The sequence below is a fragment of the Rhincodon typus genome, chromosome 1, assembly GCF_021869965.1.
Source record: "Rhincodon typus isolate 14 chromosome 1, sRhiTyp1.1, whole genome shotgun sequence".
NCBI classification, from domain to species: domain Eukaryota; kingdom Metazoa; phylum Chordata; class Chondrichthyes; order Orectolobiformes; family Rhincodontidae; genus Rhincodon; species Rhincodon typus.
Genome location: NC_063332.1, coordinates 76,461,371 through 76,485,297, shown reverse-complemented (window position 1 = coordinate 76,485,297; position 23,927 = coordinate 76,461,371). Strand labels below are relative to the sequence as shown.

At 39.9% G+C, this 23,927-nt stretch overlaps 1 protein-coding gene across 3 annotated transcripts in view; it reads left to right on the top strand.

The window, feature by feature from the left end:
- Positions 1-256: 256 nt before the first annotated feature.
- pdgfra (platelet-derived growth factor receptor, alpha polypeptide) overlaps positions 257-23,927 on the top strand; it is a 48,685-nt gene continuing 25,014 nt past the window's right edge. Inside the window, exons 1-5 of one of the 3 annotated variants that reach the window (XM_020527428.2) lie at positions 257-795; positions 16,591-16,666; positions 18,508-18,819; positions 21,050-21,316; positions 23,449-23,579. In XM_020527428.2, the coding sequence (XP_020383017.2) occupies positions 16,606-16,666; positions 18,508-18,819; positions 21,050-21,316; positions 23,449-23,579 (771 nt within the window). In that variant the 5' untranslated portion in view covers positions 257-795; positions 16,591-16,605. Of the gene's footprint in view, positions 796-1,328; positions 1,642-3,718; positions 4,148-16,590; positions 16,667-18,507; positions 18,820-21,049; positions 21,317-23,448; positions 23,580-23,927 lie in introns of those variants that run through there. The other 2 variants (XM_020527429.2, XM_048597484.1) reach the window with 2 other exon arrangements.

Sequence of the window (23,927 nt, the reverse complement as noted above, 5' to 3'; positions counted from 1 at the left end):
CAGGTCATTACGCGAAACGATCCGTTTACAACACACTTAAATCATTTTTTCCAGTGTTTAGGAATGTCTTCTGTTTTGTATAATCCTAAAACAAAACACTTTACAGATTTATTGCGGTTGACAACGTTCAGGAGAACATTAAAAAATACTATGCAGTTCTCTTTCCTCCAAACCCCACCCCCACACCTCTCTAAACAAAACTCTGGCCAATAATCCCCAAATCTCTCAACCCATTTCTATTTGAGTGACACTAACACTACAAATGTAACTGTCCCACTACATTGGTACCGAGCACAGATCAGCCGCGTTTAACAAGGGCTGGGAATTCATTCATAAAGACTAGCTATCCTTCCGTGAGCGTATTGTCAGCACGGGCGGAGGCGATGCTACTGGGGGAGAGAGAGAGAGAGAAAGAGAGAAACATTTTCATCCATATAAAACTTCCTTCAAAATGCACATATGGCAATTTTCTGCGCAAGACAGCCTTAATGTGACTGCCCTGCGTGGATAAGAGTTTGGGAAAGCTCGCCTCCACCGCCTGAAGCCAACACGACTCCAAGAGCTGCCTGTGAGCTGCGGACTCTTATTCTGAAGCGACTTCAGGGGTTTCATTTCCTGACAGTTATTTACTTAAAGCAGATGATTAGTTTTTTTGGAAGGATGGACTGCAACATTGAATCAATTACAAGTCGCCGTTCTTTGAGCCATTAAACAATCTGAGCCCAGCTCCAGAGTGAAACGTACATGCTGCCCCTGTTCGGAACAGAAGTTGGTGGATTTACCACTTTACACAAGGTAAGGGGCAAACAAGTCTTTTTTTTTAAAGGCGTGCGGGGCGAGGGGGGGGGGGGGGGGTGGTGCGAGTGTTTAAGTAGGGTGGGGGCCCTGTTTTATCTCCTTGTGTAAAATCTGTTAGTAAAGAGGCCTGGCGTTCCAGACGACAATATAGATTGCACCCACAGCTGCCCCTGCACACATCCCTCTGCTGGTTCGCCGTCGGTCCAAAGGGGCATAAGCATCTTAAAGACTAGGAGAACTGCTTGTACTTTATCATGTGAGAGTCTTGTTCATATCGTCGATTGTTCTCAGAAGGCTGTTCGCTTTGGCAAGCGATGGAGTGTGAAAGTGGTGCGTTTCATTGAGTGGAGGGCATGTTTTGAGTTTGGAAGTGAGCGCTTATCTGAGAGTGTGTGGCATGTTACAGCGGTACCGCTATCGAGTGAGGAAACAGAGCGGCTCTGTGCACGGTCTTGGGTCATGATAACCGTCCCGCTGCATTTAACTTGGCCAGCGCGCTGCAGACTGATGGCTCCATTGCATAAAGCCTATAATGACAAACACATTGGCGCTGGATGTGGGAGCCACCGTGAGCCTGCGTCAGGGATTTGAGGAATTTCGGACGAAGTAGAGGCTTTCTCCCTCTCTCTCTCCCTTCCTGGGAATACTCCGCTGTCCTGGGATCGAGGGTGGCGGAGGGAGAGATTTGGGGATTGTACAGGAGTTCTGGCGTGCGGATGAATCACGTAAACAGGAAGGAGGGAGAAGTGAGCCAATACTTGTTGGCTAGTCCGTGAGGGAAAGCAATATCGGGAGGTTTCTGCGAAACTTGCGAGAGGGGAAAGTAGCAGCAGGATAAACGAGGTAGGAATCAATGTATTATTTCAGTAATATCTATCTCTTCGCTCCTTTTTTATAACTTGTTTCTTTCTTCATCACTTGACTGTAGTTAGACTCACTCTCAGGAAACTTGATCATTCATTTTAATCACTTCCTTCATTTAAACCCTCCAGTTCTGGAAGAGAATGAACAGTAAAACTTACAACTTTTCTCCAATTCTCTCTAAGCCGGCTTTTCCCAGTCGCTGTCCCATCGTTTGCACTATTTTGTCACTTTGCCCCCCCCCCCCCAGGTCCTTTAGCCTCTCTATAGTTCTCCACTCACCACCCCCCCACCCCTCCCCCCCACTCTCTTTCTGTTTTACCGCTGTACCCAATAATAGTTTCCCTAGTCTGGTACTGGATTTTTTGTTTTCTCTGAGAGATGCTTCTGATTTGCTGTTTGCCCAGCTCCGTGTGCCCGTTGCCTTCTCTTGCTCAGGAAACTCCCGGAGCATACCCTTTACTTGGCTCCCCCCCCCCCCCCCCCCCCCCCCCCCCCCCACTTCCCCGCGCCGATCTCCCCTGCTCCCCGCCTTTTGCCAGGGACTCGCTCCGGAGATTGAGAAGCGGCAGACGGACGGACGGGTAAGCAACCATTTGGCCCGAAGTGTCGCAGCTCTTCAGCAGAAGTGCCAAAAGCCAGTGGGAGGACTGTTGTAGTCGAGACCCTGCTGGGTGGCACTGAAATGGTTAAGAGGAGAGCAGATACAGAGAGAGAGAGAGCGCGGCGCTCCGAGCGGTGGGTAGCTGGCACTTTAAGAAGTCCCAACTCTTACTGAGAAAAGTAAAGTCGGTAACAATGGAACTTCTGTAAGGCTACCTTCTGATAAAACAGCTCCTGTTGTCGGGAAATCCTTTCTGTTTCTCTCTCTCTCTAATCCTTTTATTTAACCAAGTTAACCAAGACTGTGACTAAAACATGTTCGCTTTTGGTTGTCATGGGTTCTCTGTTGTAATTATTCTCAGTCCCGTCGTGTCATTCTCTGCTCACAGTTCAGTCTTTCATGAACGTAGCGGAGCTGTGTTTTGGTGAGATTTTCGACGCGGAATCAAGCCAGCGAGTGGTGTCCCAAAGATTTCGAAATGTTCGCCGTTGGGAGGCGACTTCATTTACATTGTCAGCACACAGGACCCCTGCAGGATTTTGACTGAGCGGAGAGAGGATGCGCTTTGCCTATTCACTCCCCTTGGGCTTCCCAGGGATTTGGTGGCGAATCCTGGGGGTAGTTTGGAGCTGACCTCCTCACACTGGAGTCTGCTCCCCGTCTTGTTGCACTCCAGAAGTTGCACTTTAAGGGCGCTTTGTGGAATCTGATAAATAACCCTAGGGTTTTGCACTGACTTCTACACTGCAACGTCCCAAAAGCACATCCTCCACAATAAAAACAGCCTGAATCAAAGCCGGTTACTCAGGTAAAGCTACTCTGCGGCTGAGCAATCCTGGACAGGCAGGATGAGAGCGGCGGGTGGATACAACTGAATGGTCTGCAGGCTATCCCCCAGGTCTCTGGCTGTTTCGCCTCTTTGTAACATGAGTCAACTCGAGTCTTCATCAGGTTTTTTTTCTACCTTCAAACATCGCTTGGGATTACGAATATTGAATGCAGAATGTAAATGCTGTATATATAACTTGCTGTTCCTCTCACAGCTTGCAAACATTAATAGAGATTTAAAATGTCATCCCATCGATAAAGACAAAGGATACCCTCCTGCAGGTGACAAAACTGGGATGTGGGTGCTGTACGTTTTTTTCCCTACTGGAAGTATTTCGAGAACACGTGTGTTGTGTGCGTGCGTGTGTGTGTGTATGTTTTCCTTAAAAAAGGTACAAGGTATCCCAATGTATACTTCACCAATGTCTAGTTCTCTCACCAGCGCCCTTATCCGCACAAAAAAATCGAATCAAGGTTTACATGTATGTAAATACAAGCCCACGTGTGCATCTAGCACCCCCTATAGACCAGAGGAGAAGTGCAGATGGGATTGAACGAAAATAAATCATTTACGCCCCTCTTGTTCCCCGCTGACTGCCAATAAATGGTAATAACTGGATTTCAGGAAGTGACATTCCCAGGGGAGAACTGAATTGACAAGGATTGGTTCCAGTCATTGTTGTCTGTGTGATACCACAATGAGATTGTTACTCTTGTCTACAACGGAGGAGCGCTACACCCAGGGGCTTCTCATTCTGAAAATGGACCCTCACAGAATCTCCGGATTCGGTGGTCTCAATGTTCTGGCGAGTTCCAACAGGCTAAACCGGAGAAATAGAACGAAACCGACATCGACTGCAACGTTAAGGCATTAATAAAATGATGTTGACAGTGGGATGACTGAAATTGCCTCACTTAAGTGCTGCAGTAACCAATTTGCTGTTGTGTGCACGTACCCAGTGTAGAGCCGTGTATTCCATTTTGGAAATTGGACACACAAACAGTTTAAACCTTATTTACAGTTCTAAACATCTGGCGTGTTTCACTGGGCTTTGAGTAAGAATTCTACGTTCATGATCTCAGTTGTATTAGAGAGCCACGCTTTGGCTTGAAGCAGGAATGCAGTCATTTCATGGTAATCCCATAGCGCCAGGGTCCCTGAAAGCGGTTGATGTTTGTAAACAACCCTGCTTATTATATACTTATTACTTTAGTTAACCTTCATTTAAGGAACAGAGTACTTCTTTAAACTAAAATAGCCATATATATTTTCTTTTGAGAGTCTGTGTTTTAAAGCGGGGAAGTGCTCCCATTTATTCAAACCTTCATTTCAGGACTAACATCCTGGGAAAGTTATTGCACTAAATCCTGATTTAAATTTAAGTGGCCGATGTGGCAGTTAGGTTTGTCCCAGGTACCATTCTCAGAAATGATAATTAAAAGTAACTTCTAATTGTCTGGGTTGTCAGCGTGAACAGTGTCGAGGAAATAACTTCTGGATTTGGAAAGCACTTTTCCTGTGAAATCGAATTCCCAGGAAATACTCGTGTTTTTGCTTTACTCTCTTGTGCAATCGTTTCCCGTTATCATCTGATCAGAGGGTAAGGATGAAAACTTGCCTTTTTCCTGTTTGTTTTATCTGGAAGCGTCAAAGCCACGTTAATCTAATTTGATAATTATTTCGAGAAATGAATAAATAGATCAATTGAAATTCGTCCAAGGTAAATACATTCTACCTATTGAACGGCTCTATTGTTAGTATGCTGCGCTTAACGTGATATCAATGTGACGAGTTTGCTTTTGGACTTGTTTTTGGATCGGAATTTGGATAACAATGCAACGTGTTGAAGGGTTGTTTCCTCTTTCAGAGGCAAAGGTTACTATAAACTGCAAACAGTAGCATTCCACGTTTGAAAAAGAAGTACAAAATTACAGTGTTGAACGTAAATATATACAGCAAAATATACAGTTAGAGTTGATGTTGTGTATGTGCAAAGGAGTTTTGTGCGTCTACTGCCTTTCTAAATGATAGGGTGGGAGCAAGTTTAGACCTTAACTGTACAGACAACACCCTGCTGCAGGCCGTTGGTCAGTGGAGAAACAGTGCCCCCTGCCGACAATTCCCCTCGGTGTAACATACACGGTGAACTCGTTCCTTTTCGTCCCCATTATCTCTTTCACAGCGAACTTCTCCTTTTCTGATGAAGGGTCTAGGCCCGAAACGTCAGCCTCTCTGCTCCTATGATGCTGCTTGGCCTGCTGTGTTCATCCAGCCCTGCACCTTGTTGTCTCCATTAGCTGCTTATTGGCTTTTAGGGGAACTAGTTTGAACCAAACGGGAGAATAATATTCTTTTACGCAGTAGTCAGTGGTTAGGATCTGGAATGCACAGTCTGAGAGTGTAGTGGATGCACGTTCAATTGTAGCTTCACTATCTGAAGCAAAACAAAAGCTGGGAGGGAAGCTCAGGCGAGCGGACTGGTTGAGTTGCTCTTGCAGGGAGTTGACACAGATACGACGGGGCGAAATGGATTGCTGCTGCGCTGAAACCTTGTATGATTGTATGGGTTTTAGTTCATAGCAAATAATACTATATAAATGATAATGTTATCATTAATATTCTATCAATATTAATATCACATAAATGGATCAATCCATCATAAAGATCATATCTTTTTATGATTCTTTATCTTTTGTTTGTGGAACAAATGGGAAAAGGATACTGCTTTAAACCTAGGAAAGTGTGGAAGGAGACGTTTCAGTTTTAAAACTAGAGTTCATTAAGAGTTGTATTTACGCTGTTTTGTTCGAGTAATGGGGGAGGATTGCTGAGTCCATCAGTACCATGGGTGTGTTCACGGCAGCTTTGCTGAGATACAGTCCTTGTTGATTGGTTTTTTTCAATCAGGACCCGTCGTATCGATCGGGGTGCTCAGCATGACAACAGCTCTCTGATAGGCTCCTTGGGCAGGTGAACTGCCTATGTGTAAACAATACAATGGCAGAAAGTCTCCAGAGCCTAAACAGACATCATGTCCTTCCTTGCAAAGAGCTAATAAAGAAGTTGAAAATGGCTAGTTATTTTCACCCACCTTTTGCATGTAAGCTGCTGCTTGAGAGTGAAAGACTGAAAGACTGAACGATTAGCATGTCAACTACCCTGTGTCTGCACTAATGAGCTTGGAAAGGAGAAGATTAGAGATTAAAAGGAATTGGAAGATGCAAAATGACTCCCCAATGAATCCTGTGGACTGGTGCTATGGAACTGTGATTCCCTAACTTTTTTTTCTCCACCAGTAACATCTATTTTTCAAAAATAAAAAAAGAAACAGAAAATGCTAGACAAGCTCAGCAGACCTGGTGGATGAGTTATTTCAGACTCAAAATGTTACTTCAGTTTCTCTCCCCTTGGCTGTTGCTAGACCTGGTGTTCTACACCAGCATTTTGAAGTTTTATTTGAGTTCCAGTCTCCACAGTATTTCGCTTTTATCAATGTTTTATTTTATTTGTCTAGGTCATTATTGTATGTATGGGAACTTAAGAAGAGGTAGAGTTTTAAGTTAAAGTGTTATAAATTATTAAATCATATTTTGCTTGCCTGTGATTAGGATTGGTTTACTGCAATAAATAGTCATTTCTTGTTAAGTACAGAAATTTAGTGTTTTCTGCTAACCCGAGTTCACAGATCAAGGAAATTTGGGACATTGAGCAATTTGATGATACTTTAGTTTTTGTGATGATCTTGAGAGTATTGGGGTTTGAGTATCAGAGTGCTTTCACAAATAGATTGTGTCAGTATATGTAACTGAACTAATTTACAATCTACAACAATTTACAACAATTTGTCTGAAAACACAGATGGTAGAAGTTAAGAAATTATCTAAATCTACCTAAGATTGGAGCGTGGGCAGCTGGAGGTGGCTATCTTATGAGGAAACGTTGGATAGACTGGGCCCATATCCACTGGAATTTAGAAAAATGAGGACGTGATCTTGTTGAGACATGTATGATCCTGAGAGGACCTGACAGGGTGAATGCTGAAAGTTCGTTTCCCCTTGTGGGACAGACTAGAACTAGGGGGCACCATTGAAAAATAATGGGTTTTGCATTTAAAATGGAGATGAGGAAAATAAAACTTCTTTCAGGGGGTTGAGCCTGTAAAACTCTCTTCCCTTGAGATTGGTGGGAAGAGAGCCATTGAATGACTGTAGGGCAGAGGCAGATGGATTCTTGACCAACAAGTCCAAGGTTATTGGGAGTAGTCAGGAATATGGAGTTGAGGCTACAATTAGAGCAACCATGATCCATTAAATGGCATTGCAGACTCAAGAGGATGAATAGCCAACTCCTGCTGTTAATACATATGCTTGTATGTAGAAGAATTCAGTCCAACCAAAACTACTGAAATCACTGCCCCTTTGAGGCTCCTCAAATCTATAATTCTGAAATTTAAAAACAACAGAATGATGTGTCAGAATAACAGATTATTGCCAGTTCTAAAGAAGGGTCACTGGAGTTGAAATGTTAACTGTTTTCTCTCTACAGATGCTGTCAAACCTGCTGAGTTTCTTCAGCAATTTCTATTTTTGTTTCAGAATATTGCCTAAGTTTGGTAGTTGTGTGCATTTAACTGCTAGGTGCTGCAATCTAGTTGGGATTTTTGATCCTATGCTCTAATGGTACTCTAAGGTTTAACTGAGAGAGGATGTAGTGTTTTAGATGCTGCACATCCAGGGCCCAGCGATGTTATAAATACTGTCTCTGAGAGTCAGTATATTGCTTTCCAGGTTTATAGTGAAGATACCTTCCTTTCATCACTGATAATCTGCAAAAGAATTACAGATTAAATTATGTCAAGCAAGATTTATACAGAAATGTACAGAATCATAGTTGGGGTGGGGACTGTGTAGGTGAGGGTGGTTGTGATTTTGTATTTTTGCTGTAAACATGAATCAAAGCAGGTAATCAGGAGAACAGGATGAGATGAAATTCATGCCCCATTATTACAGGCACATTTGCCAGTGTTTCAAGGTGAAATTTAACATATAGAAGCTTTTGATTTTATGAGAAATTCCTGACATTTCCTTGCACCTTGTTGTCAAATTCTGTTTGATAATGCTCCTGTGAAGCTCTTTGCGGTGTTTTACTGGGCTAAAGTTATGAGGTAAATGGGAGTTGCTGTTGATGGATTTTGTGTTATTTGAATAAGCTACAATAAGCACAATCTAATACTATTATAATGCATTTGAATTTCTACCCTAATGTCTCTCATCTCTCCCAATCATACATACTAATTACAGAAATTATAAATCACCTAATTATAGGACCATGGAGCAGTGGAGCCTAGATAACTCTCCAATGGCAAGCTTGATTGTTATCAGATCCTTACTATGAGAGGAAATTTCTATGTTTAAGAAATGAAAGTGTAAACAGATTTTTTATAAATCAGTCTACAATTTAGTTACTCATAGCATAGCTAAGGATATGAGCTGGCCTTTTAGGATTGAGCAATTTCTTCAGCCAGAAAGTTGTGAGCCAGTGGAATTCTCTGCCACAGAAAGTGTTTGAGGCCAAACCATTGAATGTTTTCAAGAACGAGTTAGATGTAGTTCTTAGGGTTAAAGGGATCAAAAAGTATATGGAGAAAGTGGGAACAGTGTTGCATGATGATAGTGCTCACAAATTGATGGCAAAAGACAAGAACTGCGCGAATTACGGGATGACTTAGTGCTCAGCAGGTTTTGCTGCATTAATTTATTGCCTGTGATGCTTCCGGCTGCAGTAATGATCACAGATGTAATCATCACTATGCATCTCTTGATCCAGCAGAGGATGGAGTTTGGGGAGTTGAGGGAGTAAAGTTGGAGTGGGGCCATCCATCTCAACCTCGGGGTCTTTCCCTCCTAAAGATTATCTGGCTGAGCCTGGGAAAACATGCTGTCTGCAGGAAGCCGCTGTGAGTGGAAGTCAAGCCTGGAATCTGTCCTTTATAAATGCAATTCATATTCTTTCCATTTGCTCTGAGTTCCTTGTTCTTCTATCAACACGTTCAGTGCATTATAGAGCAATGTGTCATAACTAATAGAAGAGGGTGTTTTTTCCGGTCAAAGTATAATTGAGAGCCAGTACCTCACTAGAACTGTCAGATAAAACAGGCTATCAGTCAACCACAATTTTAAATAAATACTCTTCATTTGCTGTCATAAATATAATTTGTGGATAAAACTGTAGAAAAGCCAAAGCAGAAATGCTGATCAGTAAAATGGGTTCCAGGGAGTCTATTTCTTAATGTTCCTATCGAGTAATGTGTTGTATTTTTTAACAGGAAATGTGGACTCCTGAAGTTTTAAGAAGTATCTTCAACAATTATCAATATAACAAAATGACAAATCCCTAAGTTCACCTATTTGTTTAAGGACTGCAATGATTGATAATTCCAACACTACCCTTTTATCAAACACAGTTTCATCCTCAGACCTTATTTTCCCTTTTCACAAAAATATAATAATTGGGTTAACATTCTTCAAAGCAGGAAATGTATTATGCTACATATTGGCTAACACTACACAAATATAGGAACAACTGTGCAAGTGCCTTTTTCCAGTAGAAGATGATTATTTTGTAAGCATTGACAATTAAATTTCTGTGGTGAGTAGAAGAAACATTGGATCTAAGAGGAGGAGTAGGCCACTCAACCCTTCAAGCCTACTCCACCATTCAATCTGATCGTGGCTCTATCTGAATGCCATATTCCTGCTTTCTTCCCATATCTCTTGATGTCTTTAAAATCTAAAAATTTATTTATCTCTTTCTTGAATATATTCAGTGGCTCAGTCTCCACAGCCTTCTGTGATAGAGAGTTCCACAAGTTCACTGCCCTTTGAATGAAGAAATTTTTCCTCATTTCAGTCATAAGATGGTCTACTCTGTATCCTGAGGTTGTGTCCACTGGTTCTAGAAACGCAACCAATCGAAAACGTTATCCCTGCTTTCAGCCTTTCCAGCCTTGTCAAACGTATAAAGTTCTAACAGGGCTGAATAGACTTGATGCAGGGAGGACCTTTTCCTGTGGGTGGAATGTCTAGATCATGTGATGACCCAATGTGAGAGTTTTTCTTTTAGAATTCATCTGATGCACAAACTGGTACATTGTACAACCTCTTCCAACTCTGTGTGCTAATTGTCACATCTCTTCATCATTTGCATGCCCACATACACATTTTCTGCATTTGCACATACACAGAATGCATAAGCATTTACACACGACCCTTCTTGGGGGTTCTCATGTTGCTGATTTCCCATACAAGGATGTCCAATGCAGCAAGAATGACAGCAATTCCAATGACTGGGTTCGTTGAAGCTAGATGCCAGAGTGACCAAGTCAAAAACTAGCTGGTACTGTTAAACCCTGATTATTTCAGCTAGCTCTCTCAAAGTTGCTGTTCGCAAAACTGAACTGTCAGAACAAATGCAAGGTAATGGTAGCATTTGTTATCTTCCAGGTCTCTTGTAATTGATTTGACCTGCATTTGATTTACTGCTGATCAATCCAGGATTATTAAGTATGCAGTTAAGTGCACTTATTTGTTGAGCCACTTCACACTGAAACAGTTAGTTCTTGCTTAACATTGTAGTTGTCTTTCAGAAATGTGCTCCAGTAAAAGAACAGCTTTTAAGCAGATTAGATTTTCCCATTAAAACCAACATAGAATCTGTAGTTAGATCCTGTAAGGTCTTTCTCACCAGAAAACAATTAAAATACTATACTCTGTAAATTGAAATAGTTAACAAAATTCCTATATTTTGTATATGTAAAATACAAATTCTCTTTTAAAATAAGAGAATATTCTGATTCTTCTGACTTACCTCCAGCTCACTGCTTCTTCAACTTGCCACCTGTCTCTCACTACTCGAACCCTTGGTTCCCCACCTCTCCCACTCTCTCCAACCCTCCTCCTCCCCATCTCTCCCACTCTCTCTGACCGTCCAGCTTGCTATCTCTCCAGTTCTTGGGAGAGTCGGTGAGAGGACGTGCTGATGTAAGGGAATGGCTGCAATGACACGGAAGGTTAAGGAGCAGGAGATGCCACCTTAAATGGTGCAGATTTGATTACGTGACTCTATGTCTGGCACCAAACAATGTTGCTATGAAACTCCCAATGCTAAGTGTAAATTTACCGACTATTAACTGGCTGACATTAAAGTAGAACTTCTTAAACAGGCCAATTTTAAATTTGGTCATAGTGTGCTGAACTTCCAGTTTAAATTTAGAATCAGAATCTGACCTCGACTGAAATAGTAAAGTAGTCCCTGGAGATGGAAGTCTCTACTTTCTAGTTACTATCTTTAACACTTTAGGCAGAGGCATCTCATGTGCATATCCAGGAATATTTTAAAATCCAGTGAGAGTTTCTGCCTCTATCACACTATCAGCCACGATTTTAAGACCCTGACTGCCTTCTGGGTGACAGCAATTCTTTTGAACTACCCTTGAATCCTTTCACTTATCACTTTACCTGGCTGTAGTTATTGCTGTCAAGGGAAATAGACCTTTCACAATTTTGCATATCTCTGTTCTAAAGAAAACAATCTATCTATCCAAACTTTTCCCACCGCTAAAATTCTCCATTCCTGGCAACACTTCTGTAAATCTTTCCTGTGCTCTTTCAAGTTTGATTGCATCCTCTCTGCAGTTTGGGGACCAGGATATGGTACTTTAGTTGTGGCCCAACTAGTGCTTTAGACGCTTCTAACATAACTTACCTGCTCTTTTATTCATCGCTTTGACTAATAATGAAATGTGTCCCCCATGCTACCTTACCTTCATATCTACCTTCAGGGAAGCTGTGCATGTGTACTTCGATGTTTGTCTGTTTCTACAGATTTCTCAGCATCCTACTCCATATGGTGTATTCCCTTTCCTTGTTTGACCTTCTTAAACGCACTAAATCACAATTCTCTGAATCAATCACCTCTCCATCCATCTGGTCAGATCTTTACTGTTATCCAGTCATCCTTTGCATTCATCCTCACCAATATCTCACTTCAAATTTTTGTATTATCTTGTAAACATTTCAATCGTGACCCTATATTTAAGCCTAAATTACTGACATATAGATATGATGAAAAGCAAGGACCTCATCATGACATTTGCTAAATCCCACTGGTATCAGCCTTCCATTTGCAAAAGCACAGTCACTCACCATGACCTCTGCTTTTTCCAATTTTGCATTCTACTTGCTATTTGTCCTTGGATTCCAGGAGTCAAATGCCTTGCTAGCATTTACGTGGATAATATCAAACATATTTACCTCATTGGTCCACCTTTTTAGCTTTCCAAAAAAAAAATCAATCATGTTAGTCAGCAATGATGTTCCCTCAACAAACCTCTTTTGACTGTCCTTAATTAATCTGTGCCATTTTAATTGACAGTTTGTACTGCCTGTCAGAATTATTTCCTATGATTTTGCATTCACCATCTCGCAGGTTGTGCATTCCTGATGTGGACAACCACCCACAGTATGTGGAAGCAAAATTCACTCTTCCACTTCTAGCTCATTTGGCAATTATTTAAAATCCATGACCTCCACTTACTGACTCATTTGTAGGACTAGGCAGTCTCTCCATCTCTGACAAACTCCCCAACATTGTGAATACTTCTTTTAAATTTCATTGTTACATTAGCTGCTCTGAGGAGAAAAATTCCAGCTTCTCTCCGTTTTCCATCAAAGAGAAGTCCCTCATCCCTGCTATTATGCTGGTAAAACTGCTTTTGCAGTCTTTTTTGCAGTTCTCGAGATGGCCTTGTCATCTTCCTAAAGTGTGGCACCCAGAAATTTGCATGAAGTTATAAAACAATTGTGAAGTTTTAACATTATTTTGTTGTTTTTGTGTTCAATGGTCTTGGTTAAAAACAAGTAAGCATACACTTTCTTTACTCCTGTATCGATTTTCCAGCCACCTTCAAGGATTTGTGTACATGTACCTCAGGAGCCTCTGTTCTCCTACACCCCTTAAAATCTCACAATTCAAGTTGTCCTGTCTCTCCATGTTGTTCATCCCAAAGTGTAAGAACCTCAAAATTATCCTCAGTAGCTTGCATCGTCATATGTCATTTCAGCAGCTGATGGCCTCTTGAAGTCTACTGATACCATCCTCACTGATTACCGCATTACAACGTTTGATATAGTCAGCAGACTTTGAAATTGCACTGTCTATACCAGACTCTAGTCAAATAAGACATTCTCACTGATAGAGGTCATGTCCTATCCCCCATACAAACAGGTTCATCAAGGACAGGTGAATTTGTATGGTACTGCAGATGTAGGTACACACTGTGCTCATTAGGTAAGAGGTTTCGAATATTCAGCAGCTGACTCTCAACCAAGTATTTATATTTGACATAATCTTGTTGATCCAAAAACAATATTTTATGATTACCAATCCAAAAGTTGAATTTGAATTCCTTATGTAGTTTTCTATCCTTTCATGACACTAGGAGCCGATGATCATTAGATTAAGAAAAGTCCTTGATTGAATATCAATATGTAACGAGGTCTTTCAATTCTTAAAAGATTACCTAAGAGTTTGTAGATTCTGAACTCAACACTGGTAAGAACAAAAGCCCCGACAGGCTTGACTATATCTACCAGTGTCAGAACAAATATGTGCAGTAAATTTGCATCTCTGAATGGGACCCTAACAAAATCATTCACTGAAATGTTTCCATTCTCCATGGATTTTCTTTTTACATCTACAACAGTCTTGGTCCATATAGTTTCATTCCCCTCTAGAGTGTTGGAAATCTGTGTAGACCAGAGCTCATATTCAGCTTACAGAATGTGCATTTCTGCACATATCGGATCTCAGACGGGTAGATGTACACCAACGGAAAAACTGACCATGCCCTCTATATCCCTGCAGTGGGCTTGGAACCAGCTGATCCCAGCCAACATTGACATCACAGTCTGCAAATGGTTGGAGACTTGTGGTTGCAGGAAGAAGTCAAAAACCCAAAGAAAAGAAGGCCATTCTGTGAAAACAACTGTGTATTGTTATCTGTTTGAATGTGCTGCACTCTGTTAGTGAGGAATGCCAAACAAATATCACAGGGTTGAACTGTTGATGCCCTGCCCAGGACACACACACATTGACACATAGACATACACACAGGAATAGAGAAACTGAGGAGATGCATTGAGAAAATGTGTAAACTACCTGGTAGAGTAAAATGTAATTAGATGAGGCGGGTGATGCCCTGAGGAATGGTAAAGAATAACAGACCAAGTCTAAAAGGCTGCACTGGCGTCCAGCAGGAATGTGGGTGTTCTTGGCAACATAGGCAGGGATTGTGGGTGTGAGAAAAAGAATGCAACACTTTGTGAAATGATCAGTGAGCAAATCTGAGTTTATTTAATTTCCAAGCTGTGGTTGTGAAAGGTATACATCCTATGCCAGCTGTAATGTTCAAAATCCTCACAGCACATCTCCCGTGAGAAGGATTGCTTGGAATGAGCAGATTTCTATCCAACTTTTTTGGCTGCGCTGCTAACAGCATCAAAACCAGGCTGCTGCATTCTAGTCCCAAAGAAGGAAAAGTCCAATTGAGGTATGACCAAATAGTGCCTGATGATGGCAAGGCAGTAATTAAAGAAGAGGCTTCAAAGGACAAATAGTTGCTCTTAAATGGCCACGTAACATTCAAATAATTATCCTATAAACACTGGGTGGTACTTCAAGTTTAGATCTTCAGAAATTCTCAAATCTTTCAGGTCTAGTTCTTATAATAGTACATTCAGAGTGCTTGTGATTGATTAGCTCAGAAATTGCTGAAATGGTACATCTTTTGACATGCTTCATGAATTGGATTTTTACTTTAGCCTTCAGATTGTATTATTTTTCTACTGTTAAGTGCTAAAAGTGCAAGTTGATAGTGATGCAGAAAGCCAATGGGGGCTTTGAGACCTCATGAATATTGGGTTCAATCATTTATTTCCTTATCCAATGAACTTGTGAATAGAGGAAAACAAAACAAACAACAGAGCAGGAAATGAGGGAAATGCAAGTCAACTCAGATATAGAAAGAGAAATAATAAAAATCGTTGTTAAGTTGCAGAGAGTACAAAGAGAAAAACAATAAATAAACTAAAATTCAGAAAATTCTAGAAGTAATTTGCTATCTGTGGGAGCGAGACCATAGAGTTGTTGGGCCTGGAAGCTTGTTGGCATGTTGGCCTCATGAATCACATCCTCATGACATGAATTAGTGGTCCAAAATGTCTGTGGTGAGATTTATTCCTATAAACAAAATTTATCCAGCAATTTCATGACAAGATTTACTTCTGGTTTTGGTCAGGTTTACTGTGGAGTGGGGCAAATCATTGTTGCAACTTGTGAAAAAATGGAATTTCTGATATATCTCTTCTTTACTGCCAGTTGCCACTTCTCTTTCCTCATTAACAATGGCAGACAACATGAGCTAACTAAAATCAAGATTGTGGATGTTGGAAATCTGAAACAAAACAAAGTGCTGGAGAAGCTCAGCATGTCTGGCTGATGAAGGGTCACTGGACGTGAAACATTGCCTCTGCTTTCTCTCCCCAAATGATGCTATACCTGCTGAGTTTCTCCAGCAATTTTTGTTTCTGTGCCCATGAATTAATTGCTATTTTTCCAAAACTTCAAAGCCCATTCAGTTTAGAGATTAGTATAATATCTATGGAAATGTCAAGCTGTTTCTTTATATATTGCAAATAAAAGAAAAAACTATACCCAATGAGGCTAAAGTAAATTGTCAGTTCCATAAGCAGTACAATGTCTTGGTAAGCTGACCTTAGTTGAAGCAGTTCGATCTGATCTGGCTAAGTTCAGTTTAGTATGGTTCAATTTTTGGATTTCTTGTAAAATAGTGGTTTTCTCAAGAAGTCCAAACTCAAGTTGGCTGAAAAGGTAAAGAGCCATGGTTCCTATTTGAGTAACTGGTTCTGGTATGTCCATGACTGAAGATGCAAAGGGTTTCCTTAGATCAAAGTGATTGAGGGCGGGGCCTCCCCTGTTAACAGGGTGGCTTAGTGGCAGATAGCTCAGCTATCCTATGTGTGCTCCTGTCACAATGTATCTGCTAAAAAAAATTTAATTTAAAAAATGCATTTTATAAGTAGTGATAAAGTAAATGACTGAATGATAGATACTTTTTTTAATTAGAGTGTTTACTGAATATGCTAATTCATTAATCAAAATACTATTTAAACTAAAAGTAATCTATTGCCCAAAATATACTGCAGCATATGTAATCCTACTTACCAAGCATTTTTTGAAAATCAGAAGAGAAACCTGTCTAATGGCTGTAACACAAATTGTAGTGACTTAGTATCAAATAAGTTATACAGGCCCTTACTGTTTGAATATAGCAGGGAAGTAACATACCTTGCAAATAATAATAAACTATAGAAAACCTTTCAATGTTTCGGCAATCATGTCTCTCTTTTCTTTCCTTCAGTAACTTTCCACAAAGATGGACATATTCTGGAAGATATTCCTGATAGTGGATTGCCTCTTCCTGGAAGTCTTCAAAGGTAACCATCTCAGTATGCATTCTAAATTAAAATTATTTTTAAAAATGCAGTTTTGGCTGTGCAGTACAACCGAAAATATTAAACTGACTTAAACTCTTAATCTGAAACAGAAAAATATGTTCCTTCTTCTGTTTGTTGTGGTCCCAGCCTAGTTAGGAATTGAAATCTCTGAGGGTGAGCTTGTTCTCCTTTAAAGGAAAGGAGATGGTCTGTTGCAGATTTGCATAGCATTTTGTCTCCTTGTCATTCATTGTTTGGTGTCTGGGTAGGCATTCAGGATTTTATGATCAGATTTATGGATTTTATGATCAGATTTGAGGAATACAATGTCAAACAACTCCTGTCCCTGTTTTTCCTCTTTTCCAAAAAAAAATCTGATGTCTGCCTCACACAGGAGACTGTCATCAAGTAGCCTAGTTTTTCTGTCAAATTTTCTACCTATGTTTATTTGTCTTGTATTTATCAACTGCTAAAATGACAGATGCCTGTATTGAATTTTGTTGGTCAGCTGGGGCAAGTTGCTTATGTGTGGTGGCCAATGCAAAGGCAACCATGAGGAATTAAAGAGGGAATTGAATGAAGCACAGGAGGTAATAGAAGTATCTTTGTACATCGAATGGTTGAATTTTTCTGATGTCTCTAGATATTGCTTCTCACTCATCTGTTATCAGATCAATCAATGCAATAATGAGAACAAGTAATTCAATTTTTAGAATGCATGCTATGATCTAGGAACTTCAACTGCCAAGACGAAATCTAAAGGAATGCTTCACATGACTCTTTGACCATTTGGAGGAAATGTGTCAGAAAAATGTACTGATACATGTTTGTCATCAGCGAGGTGTCACCCTCAATGCAATCATTTGGAAACTGATTCACTATGTGTTTTCATTGCCTATGCTATTTACAAAAATGTATTTTTATGTACTTTATATTAAAAACAACATATTTAAGCTTTTATTCTTTACTCCGACTTTAATTACCAGTGTGATATCGTGCCTTAAAGTGCCCTAAGGTTCTTATATATTGTGTTATAAGAACATAGACCATGAGGTATAGAAGCAGAATTTGGCCATTTGGCCCACCTAGTCTGCTCCATATGGTTCTCAACCCCATTGTCTTGCCTTTTTCCCATAGCCCTCACAAATCAAAAATCTATCTATCTCTGTCTTAAATACATGCAATGACTTGGCCTCCACAGCCTTCTGTGGCAATGAGTTCCACAGATTCACCCCCCTCTGGCTGAAGAAATTCATCCTCATCTTAGTTCTAAATGGTCATCCCTTCATTTTGAGGCTGTGCCCTCAGGTCCTAGTCTCTCTGACTATTGGAAACACCTTTTCTATGCTCACTCTATCAAAGTCCGTTGGTATTCTGTAAGTTTCAATCAGTTCCCCTCTTATCCTTCTAAATTCCATCACAGATTCAGCATGGGAAATATTCAATGCATGGATTAGTGATCTTCCAATTTCTGCCAGGTCATCAAGGCAGGAGCTAATCAGATGTAAGCTACTTGCCACAGATGGGGGAAACCTTTTGGAAATACCACCCTGAACCATCTAGCTGGGTGTTGCAGAAATTGATTGGTAGATGTCTGGTGCCAGAACAATCATCTCCCCTCTCAGGTGGTGAATGGTATTGTGCTGAAAGAGGGAAAGAATAATATATTTGGGAGCACTGTAAATGATTATTCCATGTATGAGCATCCCAATGTTTGAACTGCACTTCATTATGCTTGTGGTGACATTGAAGTAATTGGCTCTGACAGAAGATAATTGAGCACAGCAGAGTATTCGTTTAGTTCTATGAATGATCATCATACTTCTTTTGCTGGCTTTCAGGGCCCCAGCTGGTTGAGTGCCAGACAGTACCAGATGTTTACCCCAGCACAGTTGAAATAAGAGTTGCTCTCCATACGTCATTCAGCCTGAAGTGCTCCGGGGAGAATGAAGTGGATTGGGAGTTGCCAGTTTACGAATCTTTTGAGGAGAATATCAGTAGAAAAGATGAAAACAACAACAGTGGAAACTTTGTGAAATCACTAGAGGTCCATAATGCAACAGGAATTTATACTGGCAGGTACACCTGCTATTACCCATCACTCCAGCTCGATGAGGAGATTGAGGGACGAGATATCTACGTTTTTGTTCCAGGTCTGTGCACGTTGAAAGGAACAATTCAAGTTTGTACACAAGAAAGCTTTAGGTTTAACTGTCAATGGTTTTATTAGCTGCCTTTTGAACTATTTTTCACCCTATTTCTTCTGAAAGTCCGATTCTGCTGTGTGAAACTACTTGGGGGGTACCACCCATTTCGTACCTCAGCCATGTAGTCATTCTTGTGAGCCAGTGTGAGTCAGTACAGTCAGTTTTGACAGTTTGTTAATCCTTGCACAGGTTGCAACTGAGCCCCACCATGACTGCATTTCATAAGCTCACTGTTTACAGCAATACTTACTATACAGCTATCATCAAAAGGGAACTTTGGTTAATTTGCTTTTCTTTCTCTATAGCATGAATATAGACACCAATTATAGCAGTCTGGTTGAGATCAATTAACTGAGACTGGAGATTGGATCTGGCACTTCCAAAGATTTTGCATAGCTCAATTCCACACTTTGCGTTGCATTTACCAATGGAAACGTCAAGGCAGCTCCCTTCTAATTTGGAATTGCTGGAATTACTTCTTTCAAATTTGGATTCAAAGCCCCTAAAAACTTGACTTAGAAATTTGTGCTGGTTCTACAAGCTCTGACACAATAAATATATCTATTTCTGAGCAAATTTCTCTCTCCTTTCTCTCATCATGGTGTTGACTCCTTTTTTGGGATACAGATTGACATTTGCTATTGCCTCACTAATGTGTGAATACCACTGATGAGTATTAACAGGTTAGTCAACAGGGGAGGAAAAACACTGCAGAAAAACTAAAGGAAACATAAACATCTGCCAAATATACACAAGGATAGATGTTACTAAGATTGAACAGGCAAGTCATCATCAAAACCAAGGTTCCTGATGTTTGAACCTTTCAAGACTTAATAACGTGGCTTGTAAAGCAAATCTTATTTGCAGAGAGGTGTGGCAATTGCAATATAGGACATCAAAATTAGTAGCTTTCCCATTCCATGCTTTTCCTCCTACATCACCTCTAACATCATTGACTGGGCTGATTACTTCTGGAATATCATATATATATCTTAACAACAGTTATACTCAACCCTCATCACCCATATCTCAAATATCCTATCTTCCCTCACTGGGACTTGCTAAGCCATAAATGATGATGATTGCTTGTTGCTCCATATCATCGATGCTTTCAACCCCTTTAACCCTCTTATTTAGCCAACCATGCCACCCATTCTGCCCACCCCATGTCTGACCATCTACTCTCAGTTCTTCCTGGTTGTCAACTTCAGACTCCCACCCTGTCTTTAATCTCTCCCAGCTCCCACCATTAAATGTATCCAGAGCTCCCCTGTTTTATTATTTTCCTTCTAGTTACAACATTCTGCTCTCCATTCTAATATGTGCTCACTGAAACGAATTTCGAATCTCCACTGACTTTACCGCAAAAAACCCAACCGAAAATCGAGTAGTCTGATCGCCCTCAATTCTTATGAAAGCAGAAATTCTTCTAATTAGTTTGTTGCATTCTACACAGCTAGTTTATGCAAAAAGTATGACCTCTCCGTCTGACAGTTTGAATTGGAGACTTTCCAGGATGCTGTGTGCTTGGCTGGTAGAAGTTAAAATATGAGTGACAAGTTGGATGACATCAGTTTTTCCTTTGCTCTAAGCTGAAACTCCCTTTGGCAAATCGACTGTGAGCAGCTGAAAGTCATTCAAACCAAAAAAAAAAAATTAGTTGAAGTCACAATATTTAGTTGCCAAACACTCAGCATTTTGAATTAGACGGCTTTGTGTAACCATGGCTCGGACTAAAATCCCTAAGATGTCTTTTCATTCTAGTATGGCATCGGTGCAATGTTTTATAATCCAGAGTTCATTCCAGGTGTTGAATAATGCTAGTTCCCTTTCATGAAAAACTTTGTAGTGGAAACAAGGCGCAAGATAATAGTTCTCACTGAAAAAAAAATAATCTTTACATCTAAATTCTTGTTCCAACAAAAGCAGCATACCAGTATCTCAGTTCCTGTCAGAGAGTGCAAATAGTGCAAGATACTTGTGTGAAATGAAAATGCTCCCGATTTTCACATGTTTTAGGATAAAGTATTTTGATGTTGGCTATTGGAGATGCTGAGTAATATTTTGCAAAATGTATCACAGATACATTTAGACTTTTTGTTCATTCATTTTAAGTTTTATTTCTTTCAAACTTTGCCAAAACAGTTGATTATGAAATCTATTGGTCTTTTTACAGATCCTGACTATCCTTTTATCCCACAAGCGTATTTTGAAAATATAGTAATAGCAGCAGAGGGTGAAACTGCAGAAATCCCATGTCGTGTATCTGATCCAGATGTCCATGTCACTCTGCTTAATGTCGATACTAATACCATGATTGCTACAACCTATAATAATAAAGAAGGATTCAGTGGCCTCTTCAAAGAGGGGACATATACCTGTATCACAACAATCAATGGTGTGGAGCACAGATCAGAAGAGTACATTGTTAATAGATTTAAAGGTGAAGCAATTTTTGAATTATTTTCTTCCATTAGAACAACACTAGTTGAGATGTATTGAACATTTATTTGTTTGTTCATAAATTCATAAATTTATTTGCCGTTAGTTCAAAATCAATCAATTCAACACTCAATGTAGAAAAATGTTGTTGAACATTTGAATAACATGGTACTAGTAAGTGTGAAGAATTTTGGTATTGCAATTAATTGCAACTTTTCAAGAAATCTTAAACTTTCTTTTAAAGGCCTTTTTCTTTCACTGTAAACCACATTAGCGTTGACGAATGGAAGTATTGAGCCCACCTCAGCCATGTGTAGTACAGACAGACACAGTATGATCTCCCTGTATTCTATCCAATAATGCGTTCATTCAGCCTCAGGACAGCGTTATCTGCTGTATTAGCGTCAATTCCCTGCTTCCCCACCCCAGTTGCTTACTCAGCTGTGGCTCAGTTGATAGCACACTTGCTGCTGTGTTAGAAGGTTGCAGTCTCACTACAAAAATCTGGGCTATGGCTCCATTGGAATACTGTAGTGTCAGAGGTGATTTCTTCTGTGTGCAATACTAACTCTACAGGACAGACTGATATAAACAGCCCCATAGCACCATTTCAAAGAAAAGAAGGGGAGTTTCCCTTGCCAGTGTTAATCTCTCAATCCGCACCATAAAAGCAGATTAAATGTTTATAATCACATTGCTGTTTGTGGGGAGCATGTGGGTATAAATTGGCCACTTAATTTCCTACATTACAACAGTGACTACATTCTAAAGAAATATTCCATTGACTGTAAAGCACTTTGGGATGTCCTGAAGTTGTGAAAGGTGCCATATAAATCATAGCATTGAATCCCTACAGTGCAGAAAGAGGCCTTTTGGCTCATCGATCTGCACCGATCCTTCAAAGAGCATCCAACTTAGACCCCTACCCTATCTGTGTACTTACCATGGCTATCCCACCTGCATATCCCTGGACACTAGGGGCAATTTTAGCATGGCCAATCCACCTAACTTGCTCATCTTTGGACTGTGGGAAGAAATCAGAGCACCCAGCAGAAACTTACCCAGACACGGGGAGAATTTGCAAAATCCACAGTCATCCAAGACTGAAATGGAATCCGGATCTGGTGATGTGAGGCAGCAGTGCTAACCGCTGAGTTACTGTGCTGCCCAAGACGCTTATCTTTCTTTGTCTTTTCTTATTTTAACTTCTCTGAGTGAGATGATCAAATTATGAGAAGTGAGGGTTTTTTTGAAGAGTCCCTGGCCTTGTAACATTAACTCTGTTTTTCTTTCCACAGATGCTGCCTGACCGGCTGAGTTTTCGCTTTCCAGCACTTTCTGTTTTTGTTTCAGATTTTCAGCAACCATAGCACTTTTGTTTTTATTATTGTTTTGAGATGTGGTTCCCAGACTAAATAGGAAGTAAGTGGATGCTGCAAACCAATTTCACATTAGTCCTCTACTATAAAAGATAGAAGAGATTTTCAATCCACTGGAACTGATTCATTTCAAACCTTGGTTACAAGGCGTAAACACATTGTGGTAGATGGACCCTATCGCAAACCTTTGTGTAGTAACATGATAACTTAGTCTGAAACATAAAGACAATTAAAGGTGATTAATAATATTGTTACACTTTAAGGATGAATTTTTAACTATAACTTCTGAAAGATCAAGGAAATTTAAATTAGAAGATGTTTAAGATGAATTTACATCTTGATATTAAATGATACCCCACACACTTTGCTTTGTACATTAAGATAATAACAATCAGCATATATGACCAAGTATAGGACTTGTCATTATTACTCACTATATAGTATTGCTTAATTAGGGATACTATCAGCCAAGAAAATCGCATCTACTTCTGAATTTCTTTCCACAGTAAAAATGAGAGTTTCTTTACTCATCTTCAACACTAAGGGGGAAGTGTTCTTCTTTTGCCATTTATAGTAAAATCATAAGGCTATTCCACAATTTTGTTGCAAATACATAACATCTTTCTTTCTAAGAAGTATAAATTATATGTATTATTTTTGAACAGTTACTTGTTATTGCTAAATAAAAAGCATTATCATGTCCGTTCTTCCTGAAATGCTTTTTAATAATAACTTTCTGTATTTTATTTTCTAGTGGCAGATGACCTTCATGTTGAAATAGAAGCTGAGAAAACCGTAGTGAAAGTGGGTGAACCAATCTTTGTGACATGTCTGGTAATGGATAATGAAGTGGTGAACATAGACTGGAATTATCCAAGGAAAAATGTAAATAAAATTGATTTTGTTTTCTTGGATTACTTTGTTTCCTCATGTGGAATCAATTTTTGGGAGAACAATGCCTGATTGCTGAAAATAATGGTGGTGTAATATTTTCATAGTGTAAGTAATATTTTAACAGTACACAATGATGGAGATCTGAAGGTAATAGTCTCTGTAAAGCTTTCAGTGTATTTTGAGATTTAACAACCACTACTCATAGTGATTTTCTGAAGTAGTATATCAAGAAACCAAATTGGAAATTTAAAGTCTTAGATAACAAGATGTAGACTGGATGAACACAGCAGGCCAAGCAGCATCAGAGGAGCAGGAAAGCTGACATTTTGGGCCTAGATC